A 19,541-nucleotide genomic window follows, 5' to 3' on the forward strand; every position below is an offset into this window, starting at 1 on the left:
CAAAAAAGACATAAAATTCCAACTGGCTCAACCCCCCCCCCCCCCAAACAAAACAAAATAAAAATAAATGCGAATGATGAATAATTAGAGTTTTAAGCGTAGTACACACCCCTCTCCATTACCCAACGCCTATTTCTGTAACAGTGACTACAGCAACAACAAAAACCAATGTAATAAGGTTTAATAATTAAACAACAGTTACATGCTGCAAGCCTAATGTTTTTATTATCATGATATCCTGGCGGAGAAAAATGTAAATGCTCAGAACCCTCAAGAGTAAAATTAGTTATGGACAAGACTTTATATGCATAAACAAAAACATAAAGAGAGAGAGGGAGAGAGAGGGGGGGGGGGGGAGAGGGGGGTGGGTGGACGGACATACACAAACAGACAGACAGACACACAAAGAGACAGACAAATAAGTTAGCACAAAGCTCTGAAAGTTTGAAACTAATGCGTTGACGAGTTACAGAAATGCACCGTATTTTGTCTCATTACAAGCTAGAACAGCGTCAAAAAACGCCTTTTTAGACTTTTTAGAAGAATGACACCTGTAAATAGAGAATAGTACATGGCTTGCTGTGCCGTACCAGATTTACACGAGTTGCTTTTTATATTTAGTCAAGTTTTGACTAAATATTTTAACATCGAGGGGAATCGAAACGAGGGTCGTGGTGTATGTGCGTCTGTCTGTCTGTGTGTGTGTGTGTGTGTAGAGCGATTCAGACTAAACTACTGGACCGATCTTTATGAAATTTGACATGAGAGTTCCTGGGTATGAAATCCCCGAACGTTTTTTTCATTTGTTTGATAAATGTCTTTGATGACGTCATATCCGGCTTTTCGTGAAAGTTGAGGCGGCACTGTCACGCCCTCATTTTTCAACCAAATTGGTTGAAATTTTGGTCAAGTAATCTTCGACGAAGCCCGGACTTCGGTATTGCATTTCAGCTTGGTGGCTTAAAAATTAATCAATGACTTTGGTCATTAAAAATCTGAAAATTGTAAAAAAAAAAAAAAATTTATAAAACGATCCAAATTTACGTTTATCTTATTTTCCATCATTTGCTGATTCCAAAAACATATAAATATGTTATATTCGGATTAACAACAAGCTCTGAAAATTAAATATATACAAATTATTATCAAAATTAAATTGTCCAAATCAATTTAAAAACACTTTCATCTTATTCCTTGTCGGTTCCTGATTCCAAAAACATATAGATATGATATGTTTGGATTAAAAACACGCTCAGAAAGTTAAAACAAAGAGAGGTACAGAAAAGCGTGCTATCCTTCTTAGCGCAACTACTACCCCGCTCTTCTTGTCAATTTCACTGCCTTTGCCATGAGCGGTCGACTGACGATGCTACGAGTATACGGTCTTGCTGAAAAATGGCATTGCGTTCAGTTTCATTCTGTGAGTTCGACAGCTACTTGACTAAATGTTGTATTTTCGCCTTACGCGACTTGTTTAAATATTGAACTGCGAGCGAAAGCGAGCTTATCAATATCTGAAAAGCAACTCGTGTAAATCTGGTAGGACACAGCAAGCCGTGTAGTATTCTGTATATCCTACTTAATGTACTTTACGTGTATTTTACCCAAACGTCACGCAGTGGAGGCGTCCAAATAGAAGACGCTTCTTTTGGAACCTCGATCTCTTCCAAAGCCTCGTGCAATTTTTCACGTCAAAGAACAGAAACGCCACTTTATAAAGTGTAGCGTGACGTGTTAGTTCTAAAAACTCTTCCAGAGGGAACAGCAGGCGCAAAATTGTCTCCACAATGACGTTTGTCTCGGTGACTTTGGCATCATAAGCAGTGGAAAAGCAGGTCCCTGCCAGACTAGTTTGACACGACCTCATTTACATGATATACACACGTGTGGTTTGAACGATATTGTTATCTCATGAGTGGTCTCTCTCTCACGTATGTAGGATAAGAATCATTCAGCATGCCATAGTGTTAATGTTAGTCAAGATAGGTGAACAAACCTGACTGTTTTGGATACACATGTGATTGTTGTTTCCAATAACACACAAAACATGAATCGTTTCAGCTGTTCTGATTTTGTTGACGATTTTAACGTGGGAACCTTGCTTTTATGCATTTGTCTGTGTTGTAGGTTCCACTGTGGAGGGGCTGGCGTAGGGGCGTGATCGGGAGGTCGTGGGTTCGAACCCCGGCCGGGTCATACCTATAAGACTTTAAAATTGACAATCTAGTGGCTGCTCCGCCTGGCGTCTGGCATTATGGGGTTAGTGCTGGGACTGGTTGGTCCGGTGTCAGAATAATGTGACTGGGTGAGACATGAAGCCTGTGCTGCGACTTCTGTCTTGTGTGTGGCGCACGTTATGTCAAAGCAGCACCGCCCTGATATGGCCCTTCGTGGTCGGATGGGCGTTAAGCAAACAAACAAACAAAAAAAAGGGGAAGATTTGGCGTAGCGTTCTGGGCTGAGAAACAGGGTGCCACCCAAATGGATGGTAGGCAGCCGCGCAGTCGGATTGGTTTAAATTGAGATTTGGTGTGATCTGAACCAATCAGACCCGGCCCGTGGTTTGTTCTCAATAAGTTGGGCGGCACCCAGTTTCGCTTCGTGCACCACAGCTCAGAAGTCGGCGTTCGAGCATACAGTCAGGAACGGTGAACGATACGTTAATTTATTTATCTAGGTTTTTTTTCACACTTGTTTCATCACATGCTGAAATCACCACAGACAAACCATCAGCAAAATATTACCGAAGTCGGTTTTCGGGGTCAATCGCCGTCGTATGTTTTTAAAAGACAACTGGGTCGAGGTACAGTAAATGGAACGCTTTGTTTTGTCACAAATTAAAAAACGAAAAAAAACCACGGTTGAATACTTGTGCAGTTTACCGTCTTATACTTACTTGTTATGGTATATACAGTTAATGGAACGTTTTGCTTTGTCATCAATTAAACGTTCAAAAAACCTTTAAAAAAAAACTTTAAAAAAAAAACAAACGTTGAATACTTGTGCAGTTTACCGTCCTATACTTACTTGTTGTGGTAGGTACTACCATCACTGGCACACAGCACCACGCGAGGCTGGCCCGTACAGTCCACATGTACGACGTCATCACAGACAAGCTGCAGCACCACCGTCAGCCCCGCGGCCAGCGGTGTCCCACTGCCACTGCCGCTCACACACGCCCCTCTGTGCTGCACGTGCAGGGTTGCTGACCGGCAGTGACCTTGTGCAAACTCACACCTGTGTGACAGATATTGGGCACATGTATGACGGCTAACTAACCCCAATACCTGGGGTTACCAATTTCACATGACAAATAAATCATCACCACGTGTTCTGTGATATTCACAGCGAAAATGTTAACTGACAGTGTGAATTACTAATTTTCAGTTTTGGGCACGGCTTACATGCGCCAAAACCGCGCGCCTCGTTTTCAGTCATAGTGGTCGGACTGATAAGAGTCTGCACTGACGGGCCATAACGTCCGGCAAACAATGCTCTCACGAGAGAAAGTTTTGTATCCGCATTTTCGGAGGCCCACGAGAAGCTCTAAGGGTCGGCAACGTCGCTGTAGCGGACCACGGGTGACTTCGCCAGACAGACCGGATTGAAGATTTAGCATGGCTGGGAACGCAGAAGAAGAAGAAGAAGTATCAGCATTTTCATAAGCCGGGACCAGAACACTACAGGACCAATGCTGTATTATACGGATACTTTTATTGACGTATAAACCATCATGTTAACTGCAAAAAGAGCTGTCAGGGATTTTATACACGCTGCGAGAAAGCTTTTTATTTCCGAGTAGGAATTGTCCGCGGAATTAATGGTGCAAAATGACACCTGTATCAACGATCAACCGCCGTTTATCAGCCCTCACTTCAAAAACTGCCTGTTTTTTCACGCTGGTGTTTTTACATTTAGTCAAGTTTTGACTAAATGTTTTAACGTAGAGGGGGAATCGAGACGAGGGTCGTGGTGTGTGTGTGTGTGTGTGTGTGTGTGTGTGGTGTGTGTGTGTGTGTGTGTTTGTGTGTGTGTCTGTCTGTGCGTGTGTGTGTGTGTGTAGAGCGATTCAGACCAAACTACTGGACCGATCTTTATGAAATTTGACATGAGAGTTCCTGGGAATGATATCCCCGGATGTTTTTTTCTTTTTTTCGATAAATACATTTGATGACGTCATATACGGCTTTTTGTAAAAGTTGAGGCGGCACTGTCACAACCTCATTTTTCAATAAAATTGATTGAAATTTTTGTAAAGCAATCTTCGAAGAAGGCCGGACTCCGGTATTGCATTTCAGCTTGGTGGCTTAAAAATTAATTAATGACTTTGGTCATTAAAAATCTGAAAATTGTAAAAAAAAAAAAATTTTTTTTAAACGATCCAAATTTACGTTCATCTTATCTTTCATCATTTTCTGATTCTAAAAACATATAAATATGTTATATTGAGATTGAAAACAAGCTCTGAAAATTAAAAATATAAAAATTATTATTAAAATAAAATTTCCGAAATCGATTTAAAAACAATTTCATCTTATTTATTGTGGGTTCCTGATTCCAAAAACATATAGATGTGATATATGTTTGGATTAAAAACACGCTCAGAAAGTTAAAAAGAATAGAGATAAAGAAAAGCGTGCTATCCTTCTCAGCGCAACTACTACCCCGCTCTTCTTGTCAATTTCACTGCCTTTGCATCGAGCGGTGGACTGACGATGCTACGAGTATACGCTCTTGCTGTAAAAATGCAGTGAGTTCAGTTTCATTCTGTTAGTTCGACAGCTTGACTAAATGTTGTAATTTCGCCTTACGCGACTTGTTTCTTCTTCTACACACCCAAACTTTGAGTTATCAAGTATACGACGAAAGGAGTTCCCTGTCGTCCAACCAGCTATTGTATATGGGTGCGTCTCAGAAACTGATCCTTTTGTGTGTGCCATAATCAAATTAGCCCACAATTGAAACATACTGAATTTTAAATCATGATATTGGTATGTTTGAGAAGTAAAATGAATAAAGAAATAGTACAAACAAAACTGAGTATTTTGCATGATTATTATGAAGGTTGTTTTGCGAAAGAAATGATTAAATGCGTGAAAAATGAAGGTCTGATCTGTGACATGAACCATCAACTAGTTTTGTACCTCACTACAAGAATCGTTTAGAATGTCCAAGGACTGCTATTTTTGTTATGTGTGTTTGGTTTAAGTGTACTTGACAGTTGAAATGTTATTTTGTCCACAGAATTGTTTTTTTAAACGAAATTAATCGCTTGAAAGTTTGCCATCACTGTCGTAACATATGTTTCCGCACGCGTGCAACAGCAACAAGTCCTAAATTTGAACTTTAGAATTTGCATATTCATTTTCAACACGATCTTGACATGAAAGGGCATAGAAAATCGCTAAGCTAAATGTTATTTAAGTATTATTTTCTCAAAATTGCATCTGCAAACTAAGTTGAAAGTTGCGCAATATGACATGCTTCTTCAAAATTCCGTTACGATGGTGAACGGTTTTGCAAATAATGTTCAGAGTTTTGAAGAAAGATTAGAACTATTTTGCGCGTAGTGACTTAGAGGTGCGGGTGACTACGCATGCGCAGTTACAGAGAGAAATAGTTCAGCTTCCAGCAGCGAAGAAAGATTTCGAGAATGTTTCCGAAGTCTGTGATTTTGTTACGACAGTGATCAACACCCAAGGTTCTTAAGAAAAGGTGAGTTTTTGCTGCTATGATATTCTATGAAGTGAAAAATTAGGCTACACATTTGTTAATAATAGTTTTTCTTTCGATTTCACGTAGTCAAAACTTGACTAAATGTTTTAACATAGAGGGGGAATCGAAACGAGGGTCGTGGTGTATGTGTGTGTGTGTGTCTGTTTGTCTGTGCGTGTGTGTGTGTAGAGCGATTCAGACTAAACTACTTGACCGATCTTTATGAAATTTGACATGAGAGTTCCTGGGTATGATATCCCCGGACGTTTTTTTCTTTTTTTCGACAAATACTTTTGATGACGTCATATCCGGCTTTTTGTAAAAGTTGAGGCGGCACTGTCACACCCTCATTTTTCAATTAAATTGATTGAAATTTTGGCAAAGCAATCTTTGACGAAGGCCGGACTTCGGTATTGCATTTCAGCTTGGTGGCTTAAAAATTAATTAATGACTTTGGCCATTAAAAATCTGAAAATTGTAATAATTTTTTTTTTTTATATAAAACGATCCACATTTACGTTCATCTTATTTTACATCATTTCCTGATTCCAAAAACATATAAATATGTTATATTTGGATTAAAAACAAGCTCTGAAAATTAAAAATATAAAAAAATATGATCAAAATTAAATTTCCGAAATCCATTTAAAGGAACGGTAAGTGTCAATGTTTTCTTTAATTGTAAAAGTTGTATGTTCAATGGAATGGTAAGTCTGAACAAAATAATTACTTTATTTTGTTTTTAGCCAGTGAATGTGGATGCATCAAAATCTTGATAGACATTAAACAAATTCATGTTAGTGAAACTAGTACACATATTGCATCAATCTTTAGTTGAAATCGCAGGTACTTGCATGTTTCAGGTGCAAGAGATTCGACCTGATGAACTGGTGGTAACGTTCCTTCGAAGGAAACCGGAGGGGAACTACTATTGCTTTCCAGGGATCAATGATATTTCCTTAGTCCCTACATCTGATGCAACCATGATTCGTGACCCCACCTTCAATGCCAGGGGGCATTATTTCTTTTAAAATAAATTAATTAACTGCAAGTGGCAACTGTTCTATATGTAACCAATGCCTTTGGTTTATTGTCTCAACAATTGAATGAACCACTTTTGAACATTTGCATTCTTCATGTCAAACCTTATAATACATGTCTGGTTGTTCGTTTCCGAGTTACGTGGGTGATGAACTTTTCATTAATGTTTCTCTTTTTTGGGGCCAAGTTTGCTTGATTTTGTCCAGCTTTTTTTCTTTCTGTTCCTGTTTTAGTGTTTGGCATTTTACCTAAGAAGAATCTGGTTGCAAAATCAGCTTCATTTAGTAAAGTTTGTGGGAAAAAGCATAACCGTTTCTTTGTTACAAAAGTGATGTTTCCATGTTACATCGGTGACCATTTTGCATTCTTTTGGGATAACTTTCTAACATTTTGTCTTAGAGCAACAAATCTTTGTATATATGCTATTGTGAAGGTTAAATGTCAATAAGACTGAATGAATGCCATGTATCAACATGTTCTGATCAGGATATCATTAATTAATTTTCATTTTTGTATTGACATTTTGACGAATGCATGGAACTTTGAAAAAAACATTATTTTGTTGTTTGCATGTAGTCATTTCATATTGAACTCTATAATGGCTTGTGATTCAACAATAATAACTGAATAAAAGTCGTTTTCAGCCTTATAAATGCAGTTTTTTTGTCTTTTATTTTTTCCATGTTACACGGGTGATTTTGCACACATGGTCCAAATAATGCTCAATATATGGCAAACTAAAGGCAATGTTATATTTTTTCTTGTTTAAACTGAAAAGGTACACCCTGAGAAGTGTGTAAATAGTATTATCAAAGTTTTCTGGGAAGATTTTACTTTTGGTGATAATGTCACAAACAGAGGACGAGATTCTGAGACGCACCCATATACTTAATGAGCAGTAAGTGAGACGAAGACAATTTTAGCTTTTGAGGACGAGTAGATGCATTTGGTTTCCGATACTGCGTTTAGAAAAAAACAAAACAATTCTGTGTGTACAGTACCCGGCGAAAGAAACGCAACTCATTCGCGCCCACTGTTGCAAGTGATTTTTTGTCATTTTCAAATTGTCGTAACATATGAACCAGATAAGGTACATCAAAAAGGAAGACAGATTCGTGGAGGATATTTTACTGGCTGTACATAGTGCATATTATGTAATTGTTTTCTGTTTTTACCTTTTCATAAACTTTGTTATACAGGGTAGGGGTTAAGCGAGTCGTGATTGCAGGCGAACGTGGGCGCGAATGAGTTGCGTTTCTTTCGCCGGGTACTGTACATTGATGGTTTTTGTTTATGATGTGTTAAAGGCCTAATCTTTCACTTCTAATAGTTTGATGAATAATTATATACATACCGGACGTGACGAGTTGAAGACAATTATACTAAAATATTTATCAAAAAAAGAGAGAAAAAGATACAGCTTAAGAATATCCTTAGCGGATTATGACTTTATTCAGTTATTTTGCAGAAAAACAGAAATGCTGGAGAAAAACTGTTTGTTTCTGCAGCATTTCTGCATAATGTCATCTTTCTCGAGAGCAACGTCACTCTGCAGTAAATGCTGCAGTAAAACGGTGATGTTGTTTTACTGGAGAAAAACTGTTTACACTTTTTCTTCAGCATTTTGGCATTATTCAGTTATCCTGCAGAAAAACAGAAATGCTGGAGAAAAACTGTCTTTTCTGCAGCATTTCTGTATAATGTCATCTTTCGCCGAAGCAACGGGTTTTTCTGGAGCAAAACATTTTACTGCAGTAAAATTGAAATCAAGAATGCTGCAGTAAAACGGTGCTGTTGTTTTACTGCAGAAAACCTGTTTACACTTTTTCTGCAGCATTTTGTACTGGCTCATTATAATGTTGGAGCACGCGAGCCCCCCTCTGTCGAGAGATGGACTCATCCAGAATTACCAATAGTTGTGGGTGACACGAATGTATTTTGTCTGTCTGACTTCCTTTCCGCCGGAAGTTAAAAGTTTCAAATTAATATAATGCCCTTATGCTACACGCCTTCTGATTGGTACACTGCGGGACAAACTATTATACTATCCCAGGGGGAGACGAATACAAACGCTACTTTACAAGGTCGTTCGTTTTTCTCCAGAAAAACTGTCACAGACTATTCTGAAGAAAAAGTTAATCGCAATAATGCTGCAGAAAACCAAGTAAACATTATGCTTCAGAGAAAAACTGTTTTACTGCAGTAAAAAAACGTTGCTTCGGCAAAAGATGACATTATGCAGAAATGCTGCAGAAAAGAAAGTTTTTCTCCAGCATTTCGGTTTTTCTCCAGAATCACTGAATAATGTCATAATCCGCCAAGAGCCAGTACAAACTTCTGCAGAAAAAGTGTAAACAGGTTTTCTGCAGTAAAACAACAGCACCGTTTTAGTAAAATGTTTTGCTGCAGAAAAAAACGCTGCTTCGGCAAAAGATGACATTATGCAGAAATGCTGCAGAAAAGAACGGTTTTTCTCCAGCATTTGTCTTTTCTGCAGAATAACTGAATAAAGTCATAATCCGCTAAGGATATAAGAACTCACGAGTTATTGTAGGTCACTCCATCAGTGCCGCAGTTGACGGAACTGTCGGTGAAGACCGCACAGTCCAGGTTGAGGATGTTCCTGCAGATGATGTCGAAGTGGCTTTGTACTATCATGGGTGCACACTCGATTTCCATCACTGCGGGTATACAGAGATAAGGTGTTTTTTCATTGGTCCAGTAACACTTTGAAGTCATTTTGTTGAACACTGTGGTTGGTATGCTATAATAAGCATGTAAGACAGAGAGCGAATGACAAAACCTAAAATAAAACCAAGCGTTAGCGTTCTAAATAAAGACAAGACAGGTAGATTTGTAGGAATCGCTGCGCGCACACACAAACACACACACACACACACATACACACACACACACACACATACACACACACACACATACACACACATACACACACACACACACACACACACACACACACACACACACGTACACAGTAAACACACACACAAACATACACACACACACACACACAAACACGCACACACACACACACACACACACACACACACACACACACACACACACACACTCGGACGCACCCACACCAAACACACACTCGTACGCACACACACACACACACACACACACACACACACACACACACACACACACACACACGCACACACACCCTGACTTCGTCTCAATTCCTTCTCTGAAAAAATTCAGTCATACTTGACTGGATGTGAAAAAGTTACCTTACCTGTGTGTGGCAAGAGAAATGACAGGAAATATGTGAAACTAACAAGCAAGCAGGAGCAGTGACGGGTAGAATCCATGGCGCTCTCGACTACTGGCGACAAATGTCTCTATACACACAGCAAACAAATAAAACCTCAAAATATCTTCAAACTCGCAAGTGGATTGTTTGTTGATCAAGCGCATTACTCCTTCATATAACTAACTACCTTCATTTTTCAACTAGAAAATTAAAATGGCATACATTTTCAACTGAGAGATAGCACAGGATTAGAAGATAAGAGAAATAATCTCTGGAATGCAAGCTTTGGAATGTTATTCTAGGGCGCTTTTAGTAATATTACGATTCTTGTCAAACTTTGGTCACTTAATGTTCACTGCATCCAGCTTTGGATTACAAAATCCGCATGAAGTTGCATGGTCACGTACGGACAATGCGTTTTAGAAGACGATTCAAAGTAAAACGTATGGGTAGTTTTTTCTTTTTCATTTTCATTATTATATTGTCCAATCGCTGGGAAATTCGGGTCACTTCCTCCCAGTGGAAAGCTAGCAGCAACAGAGTCGCGCTACCCAGGTGTATGCATGTTTAAGTGTAATCAGCCACCTGCACTTGTAGCAGAATGACTGAGGTCTTTTACGTGCAACAGTGGCGACACGGGGGTGGAACCTGGATACCGTCTCTGAGTCTGCACATACAGTTGACCCGTGTCCGTCCGACCCCGCATTAAAAATAATGTTTTAAACGCATTTTATAGCTTTTTTGTGCTAAGAATAGGTCGAACACGACCCACAGCATCCGAACTGTGTGGTTCAAGTTACGTAACAGTTCTTTGTTGATGGCCGCAGGAGCGGTCATCTATTGCAATGCGTTCGGAGAACTGACATGTCTCGTTTTGTTACCGTTCTCACGAGATCAGTTACAGTTTCTCTCTCTCTCTCTCTCTCTCTCTCTCTCTCTCTCTCTCTCTCTCTCTCTCTCTCTCTCTCTCTCTCTCTCTCTCTCTCTCTCTCTGTATGTATGTCTTTGTCTGTGTCTCCCTCTGAGTCTCTCCGCTTCTGTCTTTCTATGTCTGTCTATGTGTATGTGTGTCTCTCTCTCTCTCTCTCGCTCTCTCTCTCTCTCTCTCTCTCTCACTCCCATCCGACTCCTGGCACACAGGTCAAAGCAGAGGTTAACTTGAGCGCACGTGTACCTAGCAGGAGGGGGGGGGGGGGGGGTGATTCGGGTCAGAAGTGGGGTAAAGCACTTTGGTCTTCAGTCTTTGGGTTATAGCTTTCAGTGGAGAAGATGCCAACATGAAATTGCACTATGCTCTACTATTTATTGAGGGGTCGAGTTATTCAAACCAATCCAAAACTCTTATTCTTAAAATGTAAAATATTAAGTCTCAAACAGTGATTTCTCCTTGCAAAAAAACCTTCACTGTATCTTAACCTCCCTGTTGTCACTCAGCATTTTTTTGTATTCTCGTCCACACTTTCAGCACTCCCCCATCTCAGTTGTAATTTGTCGAAATGAGGTTTTCAGCCTTCAATCCACTATTTAACATAGTAAGTAAGTCAAGCTTTTCAAACCTTATTAATAATTGCTTTGATGTTTTGCTGATGTTCAGTTTATTATTTAATAAAGATCTCATGATTCAAAATGTTATATTGTTTTTTCAAAATCTTGCGTGTGTTCCATTTCAAACTAACCTCAATGTGAACTCCATTATTACCGTCACATCTGTTTTACAAATTACACCCATAATCCCAACCAACGCGCAAACACACACACACCACAACTACACACATATGTACTCGTTACCATTAGCCAACGCTCGTCACAACACTAATAGACTACAAAACAATCTCTTCGATCATCTCTGCGCTGAGTCGGTCACACTTTTGCTCACCCCTGCCAACAATCTCAAACCGTAACAGCACAGAATATCGTCCATACCGGCAACCAATTATTACCATGTCCCAAATAGCATTGTATCTCGTTGGTTAAACACATCACAATCTTACAACCACCACAACAAAAACCAAACATCAAAAACAAAATTTACATTGTATTTGTAACACCCCCTTCATGACGCTTTCATCAAAACGATCACAAGAACATGCACTATGCGCCTTGCTCTTAAAGTTGCATAACCTACAACCCATGACCGCCAAACCGTCTCCTCTCTCTAACAGCAAAACTAGTGTGAAACAAAAGTAATCAATTTATCCACTTGACTATATTCACAACAGGGACCTATCACTCTTCTTTGCATGTTTTTATGCCTACGGATTTTCAAATACTCTGCAACAAATGTAACCCAAATTCAACATGTGCCCGTACAATACCGCTTCTTTTATGAAAACATTGCTTCGGCCATGTTGATTTTAATCAACCAATGTTCTTGTTTACTATCTAAACGGCTTGAGACCTTGTCAGTTTGTTTTGTTTGTTTGTTTATTTGTTGCTTAACGTCCAGCCGACTACGCAGAGCCATATCAGGACGAGGAAGGGGGGGGGGATGAAGGGGGCCACTTGTCAAGCGATTCCTGTTTACAAATGCACTAACCCATTACTTGTGTCCCAGCAGGCTTTAGTAAAACTAAATTAATACCTACTGGAAGATTACCAGTTTCCAGTATGTTAAAATAGGCTTAACCTATCTACTGCTGGACTTACATCAGAACACTAACAGATTAAACTATACATGAATCGCGAGACAAGCGGCAAGAGAAGAGATATTTGGAAAAAATGCAGGTGAATGAGCAAGAAGGCAGAAAAAAGAAAAGAATTCATGAAGAAAAAGAGAGCATGACAGGAAAGAGGAACCAAAAATCTACCTAACAGCAAACTAGAAAGCTCCTGCGGTTCCAAAAACAGGAGGGGCCTTTAATTTCATAACCGCAGTGCCCCACTGCGGGAACCTTGTCAGTGGAAAGTTTAAACAGTGATTACAAATATTAAATGAGATTTGAATGAAAACTCTCAACAGTTTCAGAGGCGCTGGGTCGTATACGACCAAGGTTTCACGGTGAAGGTTTACTAATACTGATGCCAATACTGACAGTTTCATTATCATAGTTTCCACAGATTACAATTAAGGTAAACATTTATTTGAGCGCGCTGTAAGACAATGTATTTAACATAATATGTGACCCTCCACCACGAAATGAGTCGCATGTCACCTCGCGCGGTTCTGCGCTAGGCATAATATAAGTCTGGGGGGTGTCTAGTAACAGTGTGAGGGTCACCTTAGTCACAGGCTTATAACTCAAACAGTTTTCGCTCTTTTCTAAAACGGTTTTCACCACTGGATAGAGCATACAAAACTCTTTAGGAAAATGTACAAATATGAAAATCATGCAAAGGTGACATGCGACTCATTTCGTGGTGGAGGGTCACATATGTTTTGGATATGAACAGACTGACTGCTATATAGATTATAAATTTCACGCAGAAACGTACACGTACACTCGCTCACATCACACACACCCGCATACACACGCACCCACGCACAAGCACACGCACGCACACACTCCCATACGCACGTAGACACACAGACACACGTACGTACACACACACACACACACACACACACACACACACACACCTAAGCACCTAAGCACACACACACATACACACACACATACACACACACACACATACACACACACACACTCACACACATCAATACACACACACACACACACACACACACACACACACACACACACACACACACACACACACACACAATTTCACACACAAAATTTCACACATATACTTTTAAACGTTCGTTCGGCATGACTCTCGGTCGGCATAATGTCCATTGGCATACAATGTTAGTGTCATGATCAAAAGCTTGAGAAGTTATAAGAGTACGGATTGTGTTTTTCTTTCCTTCTTCGTTTTAGTTTAGTCGTCTGACAGTGGTTTTCTTAACTGAAAGAACCGAAGAATGAATGAACACACACATTTTAATCACAAGCGTCAGTTATCTATCAAAACAATTCCATATCACTCTATGACAAGCACTATAACACAAGGTGAACTTGGAAAACCGACTGCAATGAAACAAAAGTCTCAATCGTGTCGCGCGCGAAAGAAAGAAACATACATGTACGTACCGTAAAATCCCTAGCAAACGCCCAGTATCTAGCAAACGCCCACCCCCCACTTTTGGCCAAAAGTTGTGCAGAGGGGTCACTACCTAGCAAACGCCCACCCCGTCCTTTTGTTTTTTGTGTGTGTTGTTTTTGATAGAAAAGGGTACCTGATTCTATTGCAATAGTGGGTGGTTTTTGTTTTATTTACAAAATAATATCATACAGTCCCAAATGAAACCAACAGTGATTTGAAATGTGAGCCAGCCTCAACATCTGACATGGTTGTATACATTTTTGTTTCTTGTGAAAATGTGATGAGACGTTATCTTGCAAAGGGGTGTATAGGCTACCTAGCAAACGCCCACCCCCTACTTTTACCCGACATCTTTGCAGAGGGGGGGGGGGGGGGGGAGGGAGGGGGGGGGGGGTGGGCGTTTGCTAGGGATTTTACGGTATAAGAAACAAAGCACACAGAAACAGCAACAAGAGATAGACGCAACATTAGAAGAGATTGAGCACCATAAAAGGAAGAGGAACAAGGATGACCAGGGAAAGGTGAATGTTTGCAAGACTTCATTTTGAACCACATTCTATATCTGCTTCATACATCGTTTGGCAAACAAACATCAGGTGTCCAAAACGTGCCGCAAATAAAGACTCTTTCAAAGCTGAGAGAACCACGGCCTTGGTACCGCGACATGAATAGCAAACTGATGTTGAACTGACCTTCATGAGACAAAGATGTTTGTGTTGCTGTGGCAATAGAGAGGTCATTTGTAATGAACATGTTTCACCTGTTATCTGTTTAACTTGCGGAACCATAAACACCCGTGTATGTGTCACCACTTACAAAAGGACCTGAAAAAGACCCCCCCCTCCCCATCCCCAGCGTATTACCAAACACCTGTCCCAATAATTAAAGGCCATGCAGCTGGTCTTAGAGGTCGTTCAAGTCATTTAGTCGGTCAGTATGTCAGTATTGGCTATTTTGAAGCCGGTTTAATTGCAAATATTGTCCACAGGAAAAAAAAGAGTCCGTATACTCTTTATTATGTTCACATGCGAACTTTTTTTCCTGGATTTTTTTGGGGACAGATTGTTATTTTCTAGAACGGGGGGTAGGACTTTGGTTCCTGGTTTTCCGGAAGTTATGTTCCTAGTGTACAAGAAAATGGAACGTTCCCGCTGTTTCTCACTGACAGCGGATATATATCGCTCTGTGCCTCTCAACACATGCTGAGGTTACGCTTGGCTGAGCATCGCTGTGGCACAGTATTCATCCTAAAGACTAACATCAAGCGTGTTTACAGGGCTAGCAAATTTAATCCAGTCCTTATTATGAAACTTTGGCAATACATGTACTTGTGTAAATCATTTGTCTAAAAGCATGCGAAGTCATGATTTGCTTTGACTCAAGTGAACAATCCGGATCATGGCATAACATCTGAACAAATACATTTAATAATCCACAATTTCACTCGAAGAACGTCCAGTATGATGGCAAACAATCCTACGAGACTGCAGGAACCACCAGGTGCTGAGAGAGGAAATCTGGCCATTGCCGGAGTCCCTGCACAACAAGCTGTACGGGCCAGTGGCTGCGCTGCAGAAGACCACTAATTATATCTCAAGATCTGGACTCCAAGTGTGATCGGCGATCGAAAAGAAGAAAAGAAGAAGATGGCAAACAATTCTGAAAGTTTCATAGCAATCCGCCCAGTCAGCTAGCAAAACATAGGTGGACACATTCCTTGTCATGCAACATTTCCTTTGATTCTTAATTTGCTTTTGTATTTTACAATTTTTCTATTCTCTCTAGATCTGATGTGGAAATGTAACACGCTGTCTGATTGGTTCTCGGCGGAAACCCGGGCAAAGCCAGGTGCTGATTGCTTTAGGTATTATTATTTTATTTGAAGTTGTTCTCGTTTTGTTTTGCTTTGTTTAAATTATCACTTGCTTGCTTGCCCACTTCATAAAGCACTCCCTTATTCAACCTAGTGTCAACTTTAAATCCTTGAACCTCATGAAAGTTTTGTATGTTTGCAAATGTGATCGTGTGATAGGAAAAATACCAATGTCTACTAAATAGTGAAATTAAGAAAAGGTTACAATTTAGGTACGCTCGTAGGAATCACAGTTTTACACACCTCTCCGGCGACCGACCCCTGAAATGCTACAAAGGGCAAAAACCTAAAAACCTTTTCAAATATTTGAAACGTGAGAGTTTGCACGCACAGACACGCACATTGGTGCACGCACGCACGCAAACATACACACTCACTTACACACACACACACACACACACACACATATCATCCCTCACTCCCATCCCTACAGCCCCCTACACACACACTCCCCGCCTCCCCCCTACACACACACTCCCCGCCTTCCCCTGCCCCTATTTCTATTGTGTCTCTGATCCATATGTTGGAAAGTACGTTTACTTAGTGTATTGATTTCTAAGAACGAAGGTATTTAAACCTTGAGCCGAGGGCTTGTTGAGCATCTTCAGTGGTAGCTCTGCATTCCCTTTGACAAGGTAAGCCTCTGTCTGTGTTTCTGTCTACCCGTCTTTGTCCGACAGTCAGTCTTAAACTGTCCGTTTGTCTGTTTGGCTGTGTTTGTCAATGTCTTTGTCTCTGTCTGTCTGTCACGTCAGGCTCTGTGATAGAAATTCAAGTTTTAAGCCCTCACGACAAAACCATTAGGGACATGTTCCAGGGTGTTACCCCAACTTTAGATGAGATACACAAGTGTATGCGTGTTTAGGTAGTATCAGCCATCTGCACTAATGGCAGATTGACCGAGGTCTTTTACGTGCCACTGTGGAGACACGGGGGTGGGACATGGAAACCGTCTCTGCGTCCGCACATAAAGTTGACCCGTGTCCGTCCCGGCTTGGGGGACCCGGGTAGCTCAGGTGGTAGAGCACTGGACTTGTGATCGAGAGGTCGCTGGTTCGAATCCGGGCCTGGACGGACACGGGTCAACTTTATGTGCAGACTCAGAGACGGTATCCATCTCCCACCCCCGTGTCACCACAATGGCACGTTAAAGATCTTGGTCATTCTACCATAAGTGCAGATGGCTGATACCACCTAAACACGCAAACATCAAAAAGCCGTGAGGGCGTAAAACTCGAATCGTATAAACCAATTCATGTCCAATATAGGCAATTAAGACCTGACGGACAATAAGCCCCTTAAAATTTACCCGGCTCGAATTCGAACCCGCGACCCTCGGCTCTATGTCTCTGTCTCTGTCTCTGTCTCTCTTTTTCTCTCTCTCTCTCTTTCTCTCTCTCTCTTCCTCTCTCTCTCTCTCTCTCTTTCTCTCTCTCTCTCTTGGATTACCTAATGTTCATCTAAGTAATGCTTGTTCTGCTTGACATCATATTACATTTAATTATTTTTCAATTGTGTTATTGTTAAAGTGTTTACCCGCAACGTATCCATACAAATATATAGATATGACTATGAACAGATGGTGTTTGTCTTTAGCATGTTTGTCTCTTTGTCTATGGAAACTTGGTAGGTTGGCTGGTTGATTGGCTATAGTTAGTCCGTTGTATGACTGGAAGTGTTTACCATACGTAATACACTTGTGTTTTCCAATCACACTACAACAGCCGCATGTTTTCTTGTTGCTGTTTTTCAGGTAAAACAGCATCCATCAAACATGTGGACCTTAACCCTCATCGTAGTCTTGGCACCAGCGATGCTGGATGGCTTGCTGTTTCAACGCACCAACAATCTGGGCCTCCTCTCCCGAAGTCCATTGTTGCAACGACTCCGTACCAGCCCTCTGCTTACCCTCCTCCGTCAGAATGCTGCCTCTCAAACGGCCTCCAGTAATTCAACCACCACTAACAGTACTGCTGGTTCCGTGGCTGGAGGAGGTAATCAAACTACGACCGGGGGTAATACTACAGCCACTGGGGGTAATACTACAGCGACCGGGGGTAATACTACAGCGACCGGGGGTGGTACTGCAGCACCCGACACACAAAACGTGAACCAAACCCAATCCGCCGCCAACCAAACCTCGACCTCAACTGGAACAAGACTTCAACAGGGCCTCAGTCTGCTTCGACAAAGACTCCAGAACAGATATAACCTCTTGGGCCGGACGCGATTCGGTCTATTTGGGGGTACAAGACGGTTTGGCGGTTTATTCGGACGCTGATTTCGCGAAGTGAGTGTATGGTTACGAAAGTTGATAAGGCAGTGTGTGTGTGTGTGTGTGTGTGTGTGTGTGTGTGTGTGTGTGTGTGTGTGTGTGTGTGTGTGTGTGTGTGTGTGTGTGCGTGTGTGTGTGTGTGTGTGTGTGTTTGTTTCTCTCCCTTACTTTGAATACTTCGACTATTTTGGAAACAACACATGTTCTAAGATAATTCAGAGCAATGGATTGTGTCTGTTGTGCCTTTTGTTTGTACACGCGTAAGACCGAAAGGTCAAGGTTCTTGTTGACTGTTTAATTTTTATTTTATTTTGTACTGTATTAAAAGTTCGAATAATTTAGACCTTTATTTTTTCTCTTTTCATTTTTTTTAATAATGATTTGAAATGTAAGCAGTTTATCTGCTCGAATTTCTGTTTGAGAAAGTCAGGCCTCAAGAAGACGAAACTATGGAAACGGAGGTACATTAACAATTATTATGAACAGGCGGCAGGGGGGTGATACAATTGTTTTGTTGTTTTTGTCTTGTTTTTCAAATTTTATGACAATGCCAAGGGATGTTCGTATTCATAAATGAGTGAGTATGCATGTTTGTTCTTTCAGCGTGCGTGCATGACATTGTGAATGCCGTTCATGTTTTGTGTCACTGGTCGCGCAGGGCTGAACTTATTTCTTATTTCACAGGAGTCAAAGGTCAAATACATGCTCCACACAAACATGATCCGTATAAAGCAAAGAAGTCTATCAATTGAGCATCATTGATGAAAGATATCTATAGGTTCACTGAAAACAATTACTTCAGGGTTGCCTACTGATGCATTTTAATGAAAAAGTGTATACCTAACCAAAAAATGTACTCTCTATATTTCAGGTTTCAGGAGTTGAGATTGCGTCTGTTCCCCCATTCTGAGCACTCAGCTACAAGAAAACATATCATCATGTCATGATTGCTCAAGAAGTGAAGAACAAATTAAAGTGCATTGAAAATATATTCTTTCTTGTTACTGTCAAGATTATGTTGATGAAGGAGATCTGAGTGAGGTAGATAAAAGGTGTGTGTGTGTGTGTGTGTGTGTGTGTGTGTGTGTGTGTGTGTGTGTGTGTGTGTGTGTGTGTGTGTGTGTGTGTGTGTGGGTGGGTGTGTGTGTGTGTGTGTGGGTGTGTGAGTGTGAGTGTGAGTGTGTGAGGTGTATGTGTGTGTCTGCGTGTGTGTGTGCGTGTGTGTGTGCGTGTGCATGTGTGTGTGTATG

At 40.8% G+C, this 19,541-nt stretch overlaps 1 protein-coding gene and 1 long non-coding RNA gene across 2 annotated transcripts in view; one reads left to right on the top strand and one right to left on the bottom strand.

The window, feature by feature from the left end:
- Positions 1-10,245, bottom strand: part of LOC138976179 (tomoregulin-1-like) — a 14,561-nt gene extending 4,316 nt beyond the window's left edge. Inside the window, exons 1-3 of the mRNA XM_070349019.1 lie at positions 10,019-10,245; positions 9,299-9,437; positions 3,028-3,237 (exon numbers count right to left, since the gene is read on the bottom strand). Of these exons, the coding sequence (XP_070205120.1) occupies positions 3,028-3,237; positions 9,299-9,437; positions 10,019-10,094 (425 nt within the window). The 5' untranslated portion in view covers positions 10,095-10,245. The remainder of the gene's footprint in view (positions 1-3,027; positions 3,238-9,298; positions 9,438-10,018) is intronic.
- Positions 10,246-16,533: 6,288 nt separating this feature from the next.
- On the top strand, positions 16,534-19,282 carry LOC138976180 (uncharacterized). The gene is made up of 3 exons (XR_011458892.1): positions 16,534-16,651; positions 17,770-18,306; positions 19,163-19,282. It is a non-coding gene; the product is annotated as an uncharacterized lncRNA (long non-coding RNA).
- Positions 19,283-19,541: the final 259 nt, after the last annotated feature.

Source organism: Littorina saxatilis, linkage group LG9 (genome assembly GCF_037325665.1).
Source record: "Littorina saxatilis isolate snail1 linkage group LG9, US_GU_Lsax_2.0, whole genome shotgun sequence".
NCBI classification, from domain to species: Eukaryota; Metazoa; Mollusca; class Gastropoda; order Littorinimorpha; family Littorinidae; genus Littorina; species Littorina saxatilis.